The sequence below is a fragment of the Phascolarctos cinereus genome, unplaced genomic scaffold, assembly GCF_003287225.1.
Source record: "Phascolarctos cinereus isolate Bilbo 61053 unplaced genomic scaffold, phaCin_HiC Scaffold_3;HRSCAF=262, whole genome shotgun sequence".
Taxonomy (NCBI): domain Eukaryota; kingdom Metazoa; phylum Chordata; class Mammalia; order Diprotodontia; family Phascolarctidae; genus Phascolarctos; species Phascolarctos cinereus.
The window spans coordinates 84,785,003-84,804,104 of record NW_027555736.1 but is presented as its reverse complement, the minus strand read 5'-3'; the positions used below and the strand labels follow the sequence as shown (position 1 = coordinate 84,804,104).

At 35.8% G+C, this 19,102-nt stretch overlaps 1 protein-coding gene across 3 annotated transcripts in view; it reads left to right on the top strand.

Moving 5' to 3' along the window:
* The window catches only part of BUB3 (BUB3 mitotic checkpoint protein), a 43,092-nt gene extending 24,548 nt beyond the window's left edge, over positions 1 to 18,544 (top strand). For 2 of the 3 annotated variants that reach the window (XM_020964092.2, XM_078151011.1), the window contains exons 8-9: positions 4,029 to 4,107; positions 14,458 to 18,544. In XM_020964092.2, the coding sequence (XP_020819751.1) occupies positions 4,029 to 4,107; positions 14,458 to 14,592 (214 nt within the window). In that variant the 3' untranslated portion in view covers positions 14,593 to 18,544. The remainder of the gene's footprint in view (positions 1 to 4,028; positions 4,108 to 14,457) is intronic. The other variant, XM_020964093.2, reaches the window with a different exon arrangement.
* The last annotated feature ends 558 nt before the right edge of the window (positions 18,545 to 19,102 follow it).

The window sequence follows — 19,102 nt, the reverse complement described above, 5'->3', positions numbered from 1 at the left end:
GTAATTTCCAAAGACCTGTGTAATTTTTCTAATCTGTACAGATTCTCTTTTGTCATTCTGTTAAATTTGTCTAAATCAGGAAGAAGCAAATCGAAATCTTCAACTATCATTGTATATGCACTATAATTCAGTTTTTCTTTGAAAATAACTATGCCAATTGGTGCATGTGTATATAATATTGATGTTTTGTTAGCTACATACCATTAAGCCTAGTGAAGTTTTCCCATTTGTCTGCTACGTGCATGTGTTTGTCATTGTCTTGTTTGAGATTATGACTATTATTCCTATTTTATTGGATTCATCTGAGGTATAACAAATCCTATTTCAGTAACTCATTTTAACTTTTAATTAATCTTTATGCTTTAATTGTGTTTCCTATATGCAGAAAATGTTGAAGTTTGTTTTTTTACTTGTTTTGCCACTCTCAGTCTTAGGAGCAAGCTATCCTGTTAATATTTATGGTGGTGATGATCATTTATTTTTCCTGTCATTGAATATATGCTAAGATTTTTTCTCTCCTCCCACTTTTGCCCTTTTTTCTTATGTGCCAGTTCATTTTCATCACAGTGGTGAACATACCTTTGGCGAGTACACATTTCTGTTTTATGCCTCATTTTGACTTTTTTGTTAGTAGAGGGCTTATTTCTTGTGTTAAATCTTCCAAGGAATAACGAATGATTTTGATATGTGGGTGGAAGACACTTTGTTGTTGCCTGTAAGAGTGTTTTGTTCATAGTTTTATACAGTTTTGCCCTCGTTTTTATAAAATAATTAACAAACTGTAGCTGCAGTCAGTCTTATAATCTTTACCTCTTTCATTTAAGGATGCCTTCTCATAAAAATTTTGTGTAGATGGGAAAGTATGCATATGCTTTGTTATGTTCTCTTTGTCACCTCTTTTCGTTATTAATAAGGTCTATGACTTTTTCCACAGCTTTAATATTTTGTCTTTTAGATAATTTATATCAGTCCTTTAACGCCCTCACAGTTTTTGGTTCCAGCATGGAGCTTCTTTGTATGCATTTGGTACAGTCTTGCTGCTGTTCCTGTTTTTGATCTCTTTAGTTCCATTTCCACTAGGACTGGTGTTAGGGTCCAGCCGGGGTGATTTCACTGTGCGTTGTGCCTGGACTTTTTTCTATAGCAGTGGCCTGTGGATTCCATTGAACTGCACTTTGCCTTCTGTTTCCAATATTTGTCAATTTTGTTTTGTGATTTAAAAAAAAATGATATTCATGCTTACTTGCTTCATCATGTCTTTTGGGGCTTGATGATTCTTGGCCTGTCTCTCCATATCTTGTTTCCTGGATCAGTTGTTTTTGAAAATAAATAGCTCATTGACTCTTCAGTTTTTCTGAGTTTTTGCTTTGCTGTAGCATGTCTTTTTTTTTTGTGAGGCAGTTGGGGTTAAGTGACTGGCCCACAGTCACACTAGTGAGTGTTATGTTCTGAGGCCGCATTTGAACTCGGGTCCTCCTGACTCCAGGGCCAGTGCTCTATCCGCTGCACCTCCTAGCTGCCCCCATAACATATCTTTTTGTATCATTTAGTTTTTGAGTTCCATTTCCCTCTTCCTTATTTTTTTTTTTTGGTCCTCCAGGGTACCTACTCTTTTGCTAAGTTTTTCCAAATTCTATTGTCATGTTTTCTTCTTGTGATTTTCATTAATAGCTTGAACTTTATTTCTCTCTCTTTTTGGTTCTCTTAGTAGAACTGCCAGTTACTCTGAAAGTTTCAGTGGTCATTATATTTTCCTTTCTTTGGTTCTGATTATAGTTATTCTTGAATCAGCCTCTTCTTCCCTACTTTTATCCCTATAATGTTTGTTCATTGTATTTGGGGTGGTGTGGTGTATAGAGCCTTGTTGCTGGGGTAAAGAAGACCTGAGTTCAAATCCCTTCTCAAAAACTAGCTGTGTAATCTTTGGCAAGTCACTTAACTTACATTTGCTTCAGTTTCCTTATTTATAAAATGAGGGTAATAATAGCACATATTTCCCAGAGTGGCTGTGAGAATCAAAAGAAAATATTTGTAAAGTGCTTTGCAAACCTTAAAGTACTACATAAATGCCAGTTGTCGTTATTGCTTGTTAATATCTCTTTGCTGCCTTTTCTTACCCCCTATGGCATCTTAGCTCCTCAATTTCTGCCTCTTGAGGGACAGAATCTGATTGGTTTGTTGCTGAGAGGAGGCTCCTCTAGATTTACGCTACATTTTGGGGTGGCTTTTGGTGGGAATTTACCTCAACCAGCTGTCTGTTTCTGTAGCTGTTGAGGCTACCATCAGTATTTGGATTGGGGTCCAAAATAAGGTGAGGGCTAGAGCACAGGACTGAAAGAAGTTGAGATATGCAAAAAAAAAAATTCCCTAATAGACAAATAATCACCCTTAATCCAGTATAGCCCCTTTCTGCATCTGTTGTAATGGTGACAGAGTGGTGAAAAGGGGGACAGGGAATCATGATTTTTGGACCTTTTCTGATCATGTAAACAAAATAAAACCCTTATAAACATTAATTTTTCTATTCTACGTGAGATCTTTTTCAAGTAATAGTGAATTGTCATCCTTCTGGAGGAGCTGAATCATATCAGTTTTGATATCTTCTTATAAATGAAACCAGAAGACAAGAAGAAGTTACAGCTAAATGAAAGGATGGATCACAGGTTCTTTTTGAAGAGGCAAATAAAGAATATGGCAGATTTGTACAGATGATTAGGTGTGTTCAAAGGTGACAGGAAGCATTTCTCATAAGTCCCTTGGTAATCTTAGGTTGAAATACTCATGATAAAACACTACCATGAAGATCACTATATCTTATTCACCAGCATAGGTAATGTAGTATGAAGAGGAATGAAAGTTTAATGAAGGATAACATAAAATACTTCAAATTAAATCAATTTATACTTTAGTACTTAGTGATTTCAATGATAAGGTAGGTATGTAGGGGAAAATAATGAAAAATACAGTTTAGGAATGAGAAATGGGAAATGCCAAAGGTTTCTAGAACATTTAGAAATCTCATATGTCATCTATACTCTTTTTAGAGAAGAGGTTTAGGAGAGGCAGGACATAAATATTAAATAAAATAATAAAAAAATGAAATTGATTATTTTAACAGATAAGAAAATATGCATATGGAAATCATTTATAAGTCAGTTGTCTATATTAGTGGTTCTCAAACTTTTTGGCCTTAAGACCCCTTTATACTCTTGAAAATTATTGAGGATTCCTCCAGAGCTTTTGTTTATGTGGTTTCTAGCAATATTTACTGTATTAGGAATGAAAGCATCTTAGTATTGTTATGAAAGTAGTTTTGACTGTGTGGATTTGCTGAGAGAGTCTCAGGAACCCTATGGGTTCCTAAACCACACACTGCAAAAATCTAGCAAAGATAAAAAAGCAGTAACAAAATGAGAGGGAAGGGTGGAGAGTGTGTAATTAAAACCACTCCAACCTGATGCATTAAAATATGTAATTTGTTTGTGGCACTTTTTAGAAAGTGGAAAATGGATGAAAGAACAGATATCATTTTTGACTCTTACCATGTAAATAAATCACCATAACGAAAGGGGCTTAAGAATTGCCTGAGCCAGTGAACATATAATCACTTTTCTAAGCAGAGTGATATGACAGAGGTAACAGCTTGTTTATAAAGTCTAATAGAAGAAAATTGTGGAAGATGGTGGGCAACACTACTTCAAAAACAGTAGAAGGAATTTGAGATTATGGAAAGCTTGATGAAACACCCAATTAGATTAGTTTTTCCAAGAGTTTTAATGTTGACATTGAAGGAGGATAACATCCTGTTGAAAAATGGATAGATTTGTCAGGATTTCTGTGATAAATTCTTCTCTCCAAAAATGAACTATCCTGTAATAGCTGAATAAGCTTCAACTATTCAAGATTCAAGATTCAACTAAGATTCAGTAAGATTTAATTGAATAAGATTCAGCTAAAAATTAATTGAAACAAGTGACAGGATTTAAAATAAACCTACAAAAATAACCAGCCTTGTTGTATATTAACAGTGAAACCCAGGAAGAAAAGATAGAAGAAGAAATTCCATTGAAAATAACAAAATGTCATTATCTAAGAGTCTACATTCAGGTAATACTCAGAAATGATTTGAATAAAACTATAAAACACTATAGAAATAAAGGAAGAGGAGTAATGGAGACATATTTAATTCTTCATGTTTATGTTGTGTTAATATAATAAAAATGTCAAATTTTATAAAACTAGATAAAATATAACAAAATTAACCCAAGAGGAACAAAGTCAAGAATCTCAAAAGAAATAATGAGGAGGGAAAAAAGGTAAGAAGGGAAGGGGCTTAGGAATTTCAGATCTCAAACTGTACAATAAAGTAGTAATCATCAAAATAATTTAATACTGGTTAAAAAGAAAAAACCCAAACGATTTTTAGAACATGTTAGGTAGGCAAGACCCAGAAACAATTAAACAAATGATTAGTATGCAGTAAAGATAATAAGGACATCAACAACTGGAGTAAGACCACCTGTGTAACAAAAACTGAAAAGCATCCTGGTAGAAATTATGTTTAGAGCAATACCTAATACTGTATACCACTGTAAGTTTCAGATTATGTAAATATGAAAGATCATATAAATTTAAGGCAGGTAACCAGTTAATAGGCTATTGACATAATCTAGGTGGAAGGTGATAAAATCCTGAAAGGAAGATTGTGGCTATGAGGATACAGAGAAGCTATTGGAGGCAAAAGGGTGGGGGTGGGGTGTAGAAAGAGCAAGATTTAGCAACTGACTGGATTTATAGGGTAAGAGAGTATAAGTAGTCAAGAATGGGACCAGAAGAATGATGGTGGTTTTGACAGAAATAGGGAAGTTTGAAAGCAGGATGGATTTTGGTGTAAAATAGAGTTCTGTTTTGGACATATTGAATTTGATATGTTTCTTGGACATCCAATTTGAAATATCCAATAGGCAGTTGGCATTGTGGGACTGGAACTCGGTAGAGAGACTGGAGCTGAATCTATAAAGCTACATGTTATTTGAATAGCGATGATGATTGGAATCTGCTGAATGGGATGGAATCTGATAAAGTTATGAAGATAAGAGGGCCCGAGAGAATCATAGCCACGATTCAAAAGGATTCATCCTTACTGTCTTATATAGGAAAATCAGGTGGATGAAGAATATCTGTTGTCGTATGCAGTTGGATGGACAACTACTAGATCTGTTTCCGTTAGTGCATATCTCCTGGACTAACACTTTTGATGAACAGTGAACTAGGTCTAAAGGTGAATAAGAAAGGAAGAGAGAAGCAGACTTTGGAAATAGCTGTCAGAATTATAATATGCATATGTAATATTTCAATAGGTACATTGATGGCTTAACGGAGAAACTGTGAATATCCCACAAACTTAAATTCTGGATTCTTATGCCAAAATAAAAAAAAATAAATTTCAAATAACCTTTGCTTGCTAAATGATAGAAGAATTAGATTTATTTTGCATGGCATTAAAGGGCAGGAATAGGACCAGCATATACAACTTTAGGTTGGCAGATCCATCTTCAATATAAGAAAGAGCTTCACAACAATATTAGCAATCCAAAACTGGAATGAGCAGTCTTGATAAGATAGTAAATTCATTGTCAGTAGAGAAGCATTCAGAATCATAGGATTGCACAATTGGAAGTGACCTCAGAGGCTGTCCAATCACTGTCCAAATAAGAATCCTTTCAGCTTCATCCCACAGTGTTCATCCTGCCTTTTCTTGAAGACCTCCAATAAAAGGAAACCTATAACCTGCCAAACAACACATTGCACTTGAATAGTTCTAATTTTTAGGAATCTTTTTCTTAGTCCTAGACTAAATCTGCTTTATTTACTTCTTAACTTCCATCCATTGTTCCCAGTTCTATCCTTTGAGACTAGGCAGAACAAATCCAATCCTTCTTTCAATGGCAGCCCTCTACACACTTGCAGACAGCTGTGCTATCTTCTCTTCGGGTTAAATCCCTATTTCCTTCGACCAGTTCTCATATGGCAAAAGTTCTAAGCCCTTTCACTATCCTGGTTGCTGTCCTCTTAGATATTCCATCCCAGGCCAAAAACCTGGTCTCCCTTATTTTAAGTTGTAGTCCAAAATACAAATGCCATCCTTAGATAGCTTATTAACCAGCTGTTTATTTCCCAAGTTGTCTTCTCCCTTCTTAAACCTTTCACTTGACTTCACAGCAGAGTTGAAAACAACCTCTGTCCCTTGGACCTTCATTTTCTTGTTCAAGATTTGGTAATACTTAGTAATGCTTTCTAGCATCTTTCTGGTAGTATGGTCTGTGCCCATGCACATCATCAGAAGTAGGTAGTAGTTATCAAATTTGAGAAATCTTTGGAGCATCATTGTTGCATCTCACATATGTGTCTGAAGAAGAAAACAAACCTGTCTATTGTTAATGTGTTTAGTGTGGTCAACTGGTTAACCACTTTTTCAGGGATGTTGAAGAGTTAATTCACACTTGAGGGAATGGATTAGATGACTTTTCAGGTTCCTATTCATTCTCTATTATTTTGATTTCATTATTTGTATCTTCTGCTAATTTCAGAATAAACACATTCCTGGAGGAGAAAGTATTTAGAGCCTGCTTGACTATCACTGTTTCCTTAAGTACAAACTCCAGAATTTCTTTTTCTTTGTTTTTTAATCAGAACTAGTTTCTCTCTTATCAGCACAGGGAATAAGCTTTTACTAGGATGTCAGAACTAGTCTGATGAAGGTGGAGTGTGTTCCTTTGAATATTAGCAATTTTGGAATAACAGACTCTTATGTTGTTTCAGTTAGTAGCTTATGTTCACCTCTAAGGTTCTTCTGTTACTATTTAACAGCTTTACATTTTGAGGGAAATAGGTTCAACAGAAAGATAATTTAGTTGAAACCAGGAAGTAGCTGTGTTAGTATTTGAAACTGAAATATTTGCAAGTAGAATACAGACCTTGCTTTTATGAAAAGATTAATCTTTCTTTTGCGAGCTTTATAGAAATATAGATAAAGGCAAGAGGATTAGAAACTGAAGAAATTATATGAAGCAGGCCTCCTAATCTGTATGAGGACCAACTGAACAAAGGCTATACTGACTTCTCATCAGGAATTGAGATCTAAAAAAGCTTCTTAAGTCATTGCCTTTTACTGAATGTTGAGGCCCTTACAGAAAACATGGAGCCATAGCTGCCTTTCTAATAGAATCATCCATCATTGTTGACTGCTTGTAGGAAAAAAAAATCTCAAGTTGTCCCTCATAGGTGGCTGATAACACTATGGTGTTAGAAGCCAAGTGGCATCGGTGCCCTGAATATTACAATAGTATGCCATTGAGTGGACCTTTTCTCTTGGTCACTGCTTACTGATAATCATGCAGTCTTTATAGTACTGGGACATAGCTTTTTCTTTTTGTCAGTCTCCAAACAATATAGGGTATTTCCCCCATTTTCATTCTTTTCAGATAAAATTCAACTGTTATGGTTCTAACAAAGCATAATGAAAGTTTTGCTTTTTAGTGGTCCGTTTTTACATGTATGCTGCTGCTCTATTGTGTTGTTTGGCATAAAACAGTCCAGTTGTAACCCTGCAGCAATTATTAAACCAGTCTGTTGCATGTGGACAAGGGACAGCTCTGGTTCTGATGCAGTTTGAGTGTACTGTGAAGTAATTGGGCTTTTTGAGTACATGATAAAATAGCGCACTTTAATGTCAGTACATTAAAAAATTAAAATCTGCTCATTTTCGAGTGACTCAGCCAGCCAATTGCTTAGGAAATTGCTCTTAGTCCTGGTATTATTGCACAATTCTGTCCACAGTTTGGCTTGAACTGAATATGCCTCTGGGATTTCAGAGGACTGTGTACATTCAGAATAAGTGTTTTTGTTTTGGCCACACTGGACAATTAAATACATACATATTAATAAGATGATTATAGCAGACTGTTTGGTGTAATAGGTTTTCTAGGTCTTTGGCAAATTTTGAAGAAAAAAAAAGTTTGGAGAAATAAGATCTTATCTCTGCAATAAAAATCAAACCTAATTCATAGCATGACTCAGAATCAGAAAACTTAGGTTCAATATTGGGTTTGTTACCAACTAATGTGATCTTAAGCAGATCACAGGAGGTTTCTGGACCTTAGTTTATTCATGCCAGAAATGTTAATAGCCTGATGTTCTTTTCACTTCTGAAAATCTGTGAGACTATGTATATTTAGTTGTGGTCTTACTTCTGAAATATAATTTGCTTAACTTTGTATTTGTATAGCCTAAAAAATACCAGCTTCCTTCCCTCACTCCCATTTTATAGCTTCTTTTGTAGCCTTACAGTGCTTTTGGAACAGGGCCTAGGACATATTGATGAATTAACATGAATAAGTTGTTATTATTTTCAAGTGACTGATGGGATTATGTAGCTGGAATGTTTCAATTTGAATGTATGTTACACAGACCAAAATAGAATCTACTTTAAGGGTACACTTCTAAGAGAAGGCAATAAATTCATTAAAGGTTATGGAGTCTTCTATTATTATCTTTTTACTTGGCTTATTTTTGGGGGAAAAAAAGAGGAAATTGGGAGTAATTGTGGGACCTTTATCCAGGTTAGTTAACCTCTCTAAGCTTTAGTTTCCTTTATCTATAAAACAAAGGAGCTGGATTAAATGATCCCCAAGGTCTCTTTTAGCCCTAAGATTATATGATTCTCTCTGAAGTATTACATATAACTTTGGACAGCATGACTTTTTTGACTCCCAATAAATTTGGTTTAGTATAATGGCATTTTATTGTGGTAGTGTCTAAGTAATTGTTTCTTTTTCAGTCTTTCAGTAGATTTGGTGCCACTGGGCTGTGGAAATACGAAAGGTTCAGGTTATTTTCAGTAATGCTCTTATTTCTGTTAACTCTTTAAAGTTTCTAAATTTAAAATGTTATGTGATTTCTAACCAGCAGCTATTTTTTTTCCTGAATCTATTTTTTCACCTGTAAAAGAGGTGGCAGCATTGGAAATTCTGTATGGTTGAAGACTAGAGGATCGAACCATTATTATTCCATCTTTCATAAACCATAGTGCAGAAACAGTGTGGTATAGTGGGAAGAACAATGGGATAGGAATCAGAAGAGCTGGGTTTCTGTTTTGTCAGAATGGTGTAGTGGAAAGATTTAAATTTTAAATTAGAGGACCTGGGCTTAAATCTTGGCTCTGCTGCTTGATTCTGAATCTAACTGTGAGCCATTCCTTTTATGTTACTCTTAGCCTCAGTTTCCTAAACTGTAAATTGAGGGGTTAACTTTGTTGATTTTGATTAGGTTGTGAGCTCCTTGAGGGCAAGGACTCTGCCTTTCTTTATATCCCCAGAGCACAGTTCCTGGCACATAGTAAATGCTTGTTGACTTGACTCAAAGGTGTTTTCCTGGTCCAAATCCTATAAATTAATCATCTCATTAGGCTTGCAGGGGTGAGTAGGCACTTATTAGCCATGTGACTTTGGGCAAATCACACAACCTCTGTGAGTTTCTTCATTTGTAAAATTGCACATAATACTTACTTGCACTATACTATGTTACAGGGTTGTATAAATTGTTAAAGGGTACATAGACATGAATTATTGCTTACTTTGTAGGATAGGAGTGGGAACTTTTCAATGAGTTAATCTATCCAATGTTAATTTATTGGATACCTACTATGTGTCTGTCTCTTTGCTAGGGGCTGTGTTGCTAAAGAGGATGATTAATCAGTGAAACCTATCCTTTGTTATGGCCAAAAGTTACTGACTTGGATTTATGTTTTTAAAATTAATAAAAAAACAATTTTGCCTCCTTTTTTCCTTTAAATTTGCTTTGAAAATTTTTATTTTTTCCCTTCAAGATTCAACAAAACAAACTCACTTTGGGCCAATTCAACTTAGAGGTTTTTTTTTTGCTTTCTGAAAGACAACTGAGTTGCAATATATTTCTTTGGAGATCAGGCTTGAGGTCTTTTAGTGTACCCTTTGAACACATTTAAATCATGCCCCTAATCATATTATCTGTGGTTTGAATTATTTAGCATCTTCTGGGGATTACATTTTTTATTCCTAATTATATGACCAAGATATATACCATGAAATATTTATCATGTAATTATGATTAAAATGTACGATTTTCCCAAAGATGTGAATAATAACTTTAAATACCTTATACTTGATTAAGAGGAGGTAGAGGATTAGAAGTAAATGTGAAGGGCTATCTCTTTTTCTTTTTAACAAAAGTATTTAACTGATTTATAAAATTCAATGCTGCAAAAAACAAACAGAAACAAATTACCCATATTATTAAATATTCCTTCATTCTCTGATTAAAAAAAAATTGACCAAGAGAACAGAGTGACTATTGACCTATGTACCTACTTTCCTATCTATACAAAATCCTTTTTTTTTTTTTGAAGTGGGAGTGCTATCTTTCCCTAAGGAGGGTTTCATTCTTTAAAGTTTTTTGCTCTGAAGCTGATGATAAGAGCAAATATTTAAGAGCAACAGAGTGGCAGGGATATGCTTAAATAATAGGCAGTCCTCTTGGATTCCTGTGGGTTCTTTCAGGTTCCTGCAGTATTCAGCGTCTTGATTACATGTGCTCAAACCTTTGTTGTGTTATGTGATGCCTTAGAAGTTACACACTCCTTTGCAAATGAAGCTGACCCATCTGAGCTGCCTTAGTAAGGGCATGTGGTTTTGAGTGGATTTACCAGTGGTGGGAATGGGGGTTATGCTGATTGACATGGCTGTTCATATTTGTTAAACTGAGGTTCTTTGAAGACAGGGACTATTTTATCCCTGAGCCTAGCACAGTGCCTGGCATAGAGTATCTATTAAATAAATGCTTTTTGATGAATTAATTAGGCATATGGCCTCTAGCTGTGGAATAAAGTGAAGTTGACTGGATTAAATCCTTGGCTTCATTTAGTGTCTGAGGCTAGGATATTATCAAAGCTGGAAATAAATGAACAATTGACCGGGCCTTGGAAACTTTTTTAGATTCTAATAAAGAGGTTTGTTGTCACGGGATTTATCCTCATAAGATTCAACTTGTAGCCTGCACAGTTTTTCCGGTATAATTTAATTTCTTTGGGATTTTTTCTCTTTATATAAACTCAATATAATTCCAAGTCCAGATTTCTTTCCATTACATCATGCTACCTGTCATCACCTCTAAGATACTTGCTATTTATTATCTGATAGAATTGAGGGCTTTATATTAGAAGGTACAAACACAATGCAAATGTAACAGGTCATATTCTTTTGTTACTTTTGAGTTTTCAGAGTCTGAGTCTGATCAACTGATATTTAACTGTGCCACTAATCACTAGGGAGATGTGAGATATTGTGTCAATAGTTGTATGCCTGCTTATCCCTGCTTCTAGAAAAATAGCTTAAAGTGCAAGCCTGGCATGGAAGAACAGCACATTTTATGCATGCCACTTTGTACTTTAGGATCTCCTTCAATACATTGAAGAACTTTTTAGATGTAGGTGTTTCCAGTCCCTCTTTAACTTAGGAGGTGGTTGTGAACTTGGGTGAACATACCACTTCATAGACTCAGGAAAGACTCAACTGGAAAGATTCTTAGAAATAGTGTAGTGCAGCTATTTAGAGCCAGAACCAAAACATTAGCCCAAGTGTCCTCTCTATATTCTGGGCTTTAATGGAGAGCTAATAGGTGCCAAATTTAATAATTCCCTGGGTCATGCCTTTTTCCAAAGAACTTAGATTACTGTTACATCCTCCATCCAAAGCCAGATCATCTCAGAAGAGTAAGTTGACCTAGTGAACACATTCTTTAATTTTTAATATTTTAATGAAAATATTTTTTTAAAATGGGAATTCAGGAAATAATATCGAAAACTCATGACTTCTTGATGTAACAAATGTTATACATTAATTACATTTATGCTTTTCTCTGTTATTTTTTAATAACAAAAGCCACATATATGAAACCTCCATTTTTTTTGGTTCTTATGCAGTATTTAATTTAATTTGAAATATTTGAGGTCAGAAATCACCAGAAGAGTTGTGAAATTTCTCCTCCTTATTAATGTGAAAGACACTCATTTTTTCATTTCTCAAATCTAAATTTGAGGATTAAACTACTTGATCTTGTCTCTGAGACAAAAGAAATGGAAACTTGCATTTTTTGTGGATAATGATAATAATGATTATGATATAGTACTTTAAGGTTTGCAAAGTGCTTTACCTATATCTCATTTTATCCTCCCAACAACCCCTGGAAGTTAGGTGCTATTATTATCCCCATTTTACAGATGAAGGATCTGAGGCAGACAGAAGTTAAGTGACTTGCCCTAGGTTACACAGCTATTTGAGAGGGAATTTGAAATCTGGTCTTCCTGGAACTAGTAAATTGTAGCCTGCAGAAATCTTTTTTTCTTCTTAAGGACCACTCCTTAAACCCAAATCACTCTGGCTCTCATTGATTGACCAACAGTAGGTTCCAGGCCGAGTCCTACTTGGTCATTGTGTGGGCCCCATTGGCTCAGAGTGAATGTAAATAACAGTTGTTTCTGTTTTGGCTGGAAACCCTGAGGATCTTCACCTCCCAGATTGATTTTTTTAATTTTATTTTTGACTAGGTAAAGAAGCCATTCTCTGCCTGATTTCTTACTTAGCCTGAATGGGCTTTGCCTCAATCAAACTGAGACCCTTCAAAGACTTTAGTTTAAAAAGGCCAAGGTCTCCCACAGAATCCAGGGCCATCTCCAGTTGTCCTGATCTGTGTCTTGCCCCTGGACCCAGATGGCTCCAGAGGCGAAAGTGAGGCTGGTAACTTCACACAGTCCTCCCTCACTTAAATCCAGTTCACTTGCATGTCATGGCATCCCCTCTCTGATGAGAACGGATAAACAATAACTAGGGCTCTGTGCACTAAGGTGCCACCTAGCCTCTTTCGACACAGTCTTTTTGGTGGTTTCCAGTGTTAATAATGATAGCCTCCTCTTCAGTGCCTATTTCCTTTAAAGAAATTAACTATTCAGGGGATAATATCTTTATAATTAGAATTTATGGTCAGCTAGGTGGCATGGTGAATAAAGTGCTGGGCTTGAAAACTTGTCTTCCTGAGTTCAAATCTTAATAGTTGTATGACCCTGGGCAAGTCACTTAACCTTGTTTGCCTCAGTTCTTCTATAAAATGAGCAGGAGAAGCAAATGACAAACCACTCCAGTTTCTCTACCGAGAAAACCAAGTTGGTCACAACTGAAACAACTCAACAGCAAATTAGAGTTTGATTTATTTTGCATTTGCTCCAATTTACTTATTTGATCTTGAAGCACCCATAATATGTCTTTCAGAACAGCAGAGGGAAATAGGAAAACAGCTTTTTTTCATCTTTTCTAAATTTCCAGTTGAATCTCCTATGTGAAACTAAGTGGTGAGACTAGTTGTACAAAGTTCTTCAGTTTTATACCTAGAAGGAAGCTTTGTCCTTGCATTTCCCCTGGTGTGGCTCTAAGTGGGATAATATTACTGTGTGTGGGTGTTTTCTCCATTCTCTCCTTATACTTTATGGAGGACCTTCTTTTGTGGACTTTTGTGGGTCTTATCTTTGGCCTGCGGATTATAGAATCCAATCCAATCTAATAAACATTTATTAAATATCTACTGTGTGTTGGGCACTTTGCCAAGTGCTGGGGATACAATTAATAAAAAGACAGTGACTGCTTTCAAGGAGCCTACAAGCCAATAGGGAGAGACGACACACAAAAGGGATCAGGAAAGGGGCCAGAAAACCTGGTTTAGTGTAGTCTTGTTCCATGAAAAAACCAGGAAGGGCAGCAGATACAGAATGGAGTGATCAAAAAGTCCAGGTCCTGCCCTCCAATCCTTAGGATCTTTTGCATTTTCTAGGCATTTAATAACTGGCTGTTGAATTGAACTAGATTAAATTAAATTAATGGTTATCAGCCTGTATTACTGGAACTTTATAACTTGGATTTTTCTTCCTCATACTTTTCCCTTCTTTATGCCTCATACACTTTGGAATAAAGAAAGATTTGATAAAGCATTTATTCAGTGTTTACCGTGTGCACTAAAAATGCAAATATAAGCAAGGGATATGGTCCCTGCCCTCAAGGAACTTACATTAAAGTGGGAGAATATTCTGGGTGTTGGCAAGAAAGGAGGGTAAGAAATGGGCCATGGCATGATAAGGCAAAAACTTGTTAATGGTGGATGGGTGGCTACGTGGCCTGAAGAGGTTTAAGTTTTATGGAGATTTCAATAAGTTATAGCTTAAGTCTCTTTATTTTGCGACTTTAAAATGCCTAAGCTGCATTTGTCTGTGGTCAGCCCTTGCCATATTTCATCTTTCAAGTCTTTCATTGCTTTTAGTTCATTCTTTTTCATCTTTTCTCTATAAATAACTGAATGTTTTTTCTTCCTTTGTCTTAGGGAAACTGGGTCTCAGAAAGGTTTGGAGTGACTTGCCCAAGGCCCCAGAAGGAAGAAAAGAAGTCACATATGGCCACAAGGACAGTAGCTCAGGCCTGGCTTCATGTTCCCTACTCTCCTGTTTACCTAACTTGAAACTTTCTAACAATATATTTCTGTTTTGAGCACTACTTATAGTACTATAAAAACTGATATTTAGCATTTAACTGCTATTTCTTGGCTTCAGTCACTTGTTCTAGACTCAGAGTATGTTTCCATCTTCATGACAGAGGAGTACAGAAGAGGTAGGGGGAAGAATAGTCATATAACAGTTTGTATATATGGTGCTTTATGATATATAAATCACTTTTTTCATAGCAACTGTGTGAAGTAGATGGTAGTACAAGAATTATCTTCAGTTCATAGGCTTATAGGAAAGGAGCATAGAGAGATCATTTAGTCCAACCCTTTGTTTTACAAATGCGGAAAAGGAAACCCAGATGGATGAAAGAACTTGACAAAAATCACACAGATGCCAGAGTTGGGATTCAGATTCCATTTTTCTTGCAGCCTGGTAATGCAGATGTTTTTAGATCAGGATAATGAGGTTTGCAGAAGTTAAATGCCTTACTCATGGTCACAGGGTTGACCACTAAGTGCTGGAATCAGGATTTGGACCTAGGTGTTTCTGGCCCCATGTTATCTCTCACACATATTCGTCTTTGACCAGGGCTGAAGTTTAAGGGACATGGGTTTTACAGAAGCTGAACAACATTGTACTCTGTGTGTGAAAAGTATAGAACAATCTAAAAATTACACCCTTCCCCCCCCAGTTACTATCTTTAAAAAAAAATCTCATTTTTTATGGCAAGACCAGCAAAACAGTGGAAACAAATAAATACATTATTGCCATATTAAAAGAAAGTAGCTTTATCTATTGTCTTCCTTTGCCTTAAAGGAAAGTACAATGTATGAGCAACCATGTAGAGGACTTTTAGACTTTCTGAAGTCTTGGTCTCTAGGAATGGAATTGGACCTTCCCTTCTTAATTCTGATTTCATCCATGATAAAGCCTTTTTAGATATTGATCATTGTTAGCTCTGTTTCTCAGTATAGCTAAAGAAAGCCCATTTCTTTCCCCTTCACCTGATTCGTTTCCACATTTCTCTTGTACATTCTTGAGAAAACAGATAATGTTACTAGGATTATGACAGTAACCTCTTTTGAAGGAAGATTTTTATGAATTAGTTACTGTTATAAAAATTGGCAATTAGTAAAAGCAAAAGTAGAAAAAAAAAGCCTGGTATCTGTTTAGTGGCTAGAAAACCATGACATTATATGCCACAATAAAAGCCATTCTGCAGGTATGTCATAATTTTGTTTTTGAGTGAACACTGCATGAAACTATCTTTATAAAAAAAATGGATGTATCATTCTGAGCCTCAGAATCTTTCATCTGTTATCTGTCTTCTATCACAGTCTTGAGGAAGTACAATTAAAAAGGAGTAATTCTTTTTTCGAATCAGTTTCCATTATTATGTGAGATTATGAATCATTCTAAATCTTGGTATCCAGGAGAGACACCCCCGCTCTGCAGCTCCTTTCAACAGTTGTTTGTGGCAGTTTCAGCCCTCTTTCTGCCTCTGAAGCTCTTTATTTTTAAAGCAAGGCAGATGAGGCCTAAAATTATTCCATTAAAGAGGGGCAATTTTTGTAATGGGACTTAGAGTGCTCTGCAGAAGTGCAGGCAAGTTTCTTCAATATCCTGAGCATTATTCACTCATTTAGTTAAATGATGTTTCTAATTCCCTGGTAATTACATGTAATGAGGCACTTTTTCTCTTCTTGATGAGACTTTAGCTTAATATGAGATGGCATATTTTTTTCTTCCTTTTTTTTCATGGGGATAATTACCCCTTCCTAGGAAAAGCAGGGTTTGTTGTGCAGAATATAGCAAATTATTTTATTTCCTGCCATCTTGACTGCCAGTAAATTATAAAATTAAGTTTCAGTGGAACATTAGCACCATTTTGGGAAAGGCTTGAGACTTTTTTTTTTAATTCATGTGCTGCTGTCCTCTGGGATCATAGGGGCCATTATTCATAGAATAGATGTTTTTCTGCCAATTCCAAGTATTCAGATGTATTAAGGCTGCAACATAGATTTAATTTTCTGGATGGTATCCAGTGTAGAATGTTCTTGTAATCTTCTTTGTGCTCAGGTAATTATCATTACAAAGTTAAGTAATTCGTTCCCTCTTTTGACCACCCTCCGCACAACACCCTCCCTTCCCCCATTTATATGTCAAATTATTTTTTTGTGTGTGTGTTGTACTTCAATTACATGCAAAGTAACTATATTTGAATCACGTGAAGGTGGTGACACTGACTGTTAATAGGCAGGAAGTTCAGAGTTAATATAGACACTACTTAACTCTACCTATTGTTAAAAAAAGATGTAAAGAGAAAAATACAAAAAGAACAACATTAATTAAGGACAATGTCATATTGAATTTTCAATTTCCTGGGCTCAATTTTTGTTAGAAATTTTAAAGGTTTTTTTTGGGGGGGAGGGGTTACCTTTTTGTTTTTTTAAGAACAGTATTTCAATAAGAAATAATTTAAAAAGCATGTTTCAAGATAGTCATTCTTTACTATCTATCAAAGGACACATCTGAAGATTTTCTTTAGTATGGTACCTACTTATCTGCATATTTCAGGCTTGTAAATATTTACCAATAATATATCCACTCACAGTTTTTTTTTAAATTAATGTTCCTATTCTCAAGGGGCAATGCAAGTTATTGGAGAAATAAAGTCACTGTGTTATGACTGGTTAATGCACTGGGCTAAGAGTCAAAAGACCTGTTTAGAGCCCTGACATTTATTAGCCATGTGAATTTGGGCAAAGTACTCAAAGGCAGCAACTGTATATAATTCATTTTTCTGTTTCCCCTAGTGCTCAGCAAAATGCCTTCATATAGTTGACCTGCAATAAATGTTTGTTGAATGAATAAACGAGCCCATCTGTGAACTGAGTTAGCTTACAGCAGATAATTCTGTACCTGAGTAGTAATGACCTTTTACATTCGTATAATGCTGAACATTTTTGGGAAATGTTTTCAAATGAATTGTATCATGTGATTCTCAATCTTGTTATTTGTCAGCAGTTGACAGATGTGTGGTTCTAAGCTGAATCGGAGACAAAGATAATCATTATTCCATTCTCCCAGTGATGTGACCTATTTTTGGAGTATGACATGCACAACAGCAAAGTCACAGACCCATATAAACGATCCAAAGAACATATGTGCCCCCTGAAGGAATTGGAGGAAATTTTCAGGGTTCCATTGCTCCCTTCCAGGCGTTCTTTAACCTTGAGTCTTTTGGTAACTGTATTTCATGATAATCAGTTTCCTTTGTCTTCTTTTGTATTTTTAAAAGTGTATTTTAAAACATTAATCTGAGAAGGGGGATAAGTTTCATCACACTGTCAAAGGGGTCCATTAGCACACAAAATGTTATCCTGTGCTTTATACTGATGAACCTACTATCTGATCTAGGTGAGTCAGGCATTTTTGGCAGCTGAGAATGTTGATGCCCTGAAAGAATAACTGATTTTTTTCCCCTTTATTTCACTAATCTTTTTTTCTTTAAAATTTTTTCTTTTCTGTGAAGAGTCATCAAAAAAATAGTTTGCATTCTGTGTTACAGTCCCACCATCCATTCCACTCCTGATGACCTACTCATACAGTCTTTTTGCCAGTATCTTCCTCAAGGTTCCCTGAATGGTACATCAGTGGTTTTGCTGTCTTGGGTGGGGAGCAGAGGAGCTCAGTGTTGGAGACACATTTCAAACAGCAAGATAAGCATAAGTAGGGAAACAACGTGACCTATAAGAGAATTACAGTTGTGGCAATTTTCTTCTATCCGAAGGGAGATGAAGGAAGAATCAGTGGGATTTGGTGATTAGTAGGAGAACTGGATTTCTGAACTTGACTTATTACAAGCTGGCTAAATTTCTGAACTAAGTTCGGAGACAAACATGGATTGGGCAATTTTATAATACATTGGGGGTGATACAGAATAAAATCAGTTATGAAATGGAATGAGAATCATTTGATTTTCTCAATTTCCCCCTTCTGTCGATGGGAGATTTGTCACAATTTTCCCTAACTGGTCAGTGTAAGAGCGACAAGATTGATTAATCACAGTACGAGCCATAGCAAGAATATCTAAAGCCACGGACTAATTTAGAGGGGGAATTCACATGACACCAAGATAACTGAGAAAATTCAGCATATAGATATAGTGGAACAAAAAGACAAAATAATACAATAATGCCCATTAACATTAACTGCCGTCAAAGTCTTTCAATGTCCATTTAATCAATACATTTCATCTTGAATCTCAGATGTCCCCTGTAGTTTTCTGGTCTCTAGAAATGTCGGTCTGGCTCTCGCTCCTCTCAGACTGGAGACATATTTTTTCATTGTGTTTTTGGTTGTCACTGGTGTTGAACAGGGACAAAGTGAGAGCAGCCATGCACCAAAGCCTGTTGTGGTTTGAGCGGCAACAATGTGAGGGCCTCTTCCCCTTCCCTGCTTTGTGTCTGCCCTTCAAGTTACATGAGTGTCTGGTGTTCTCTCCAAGGTCAAACATTCAGT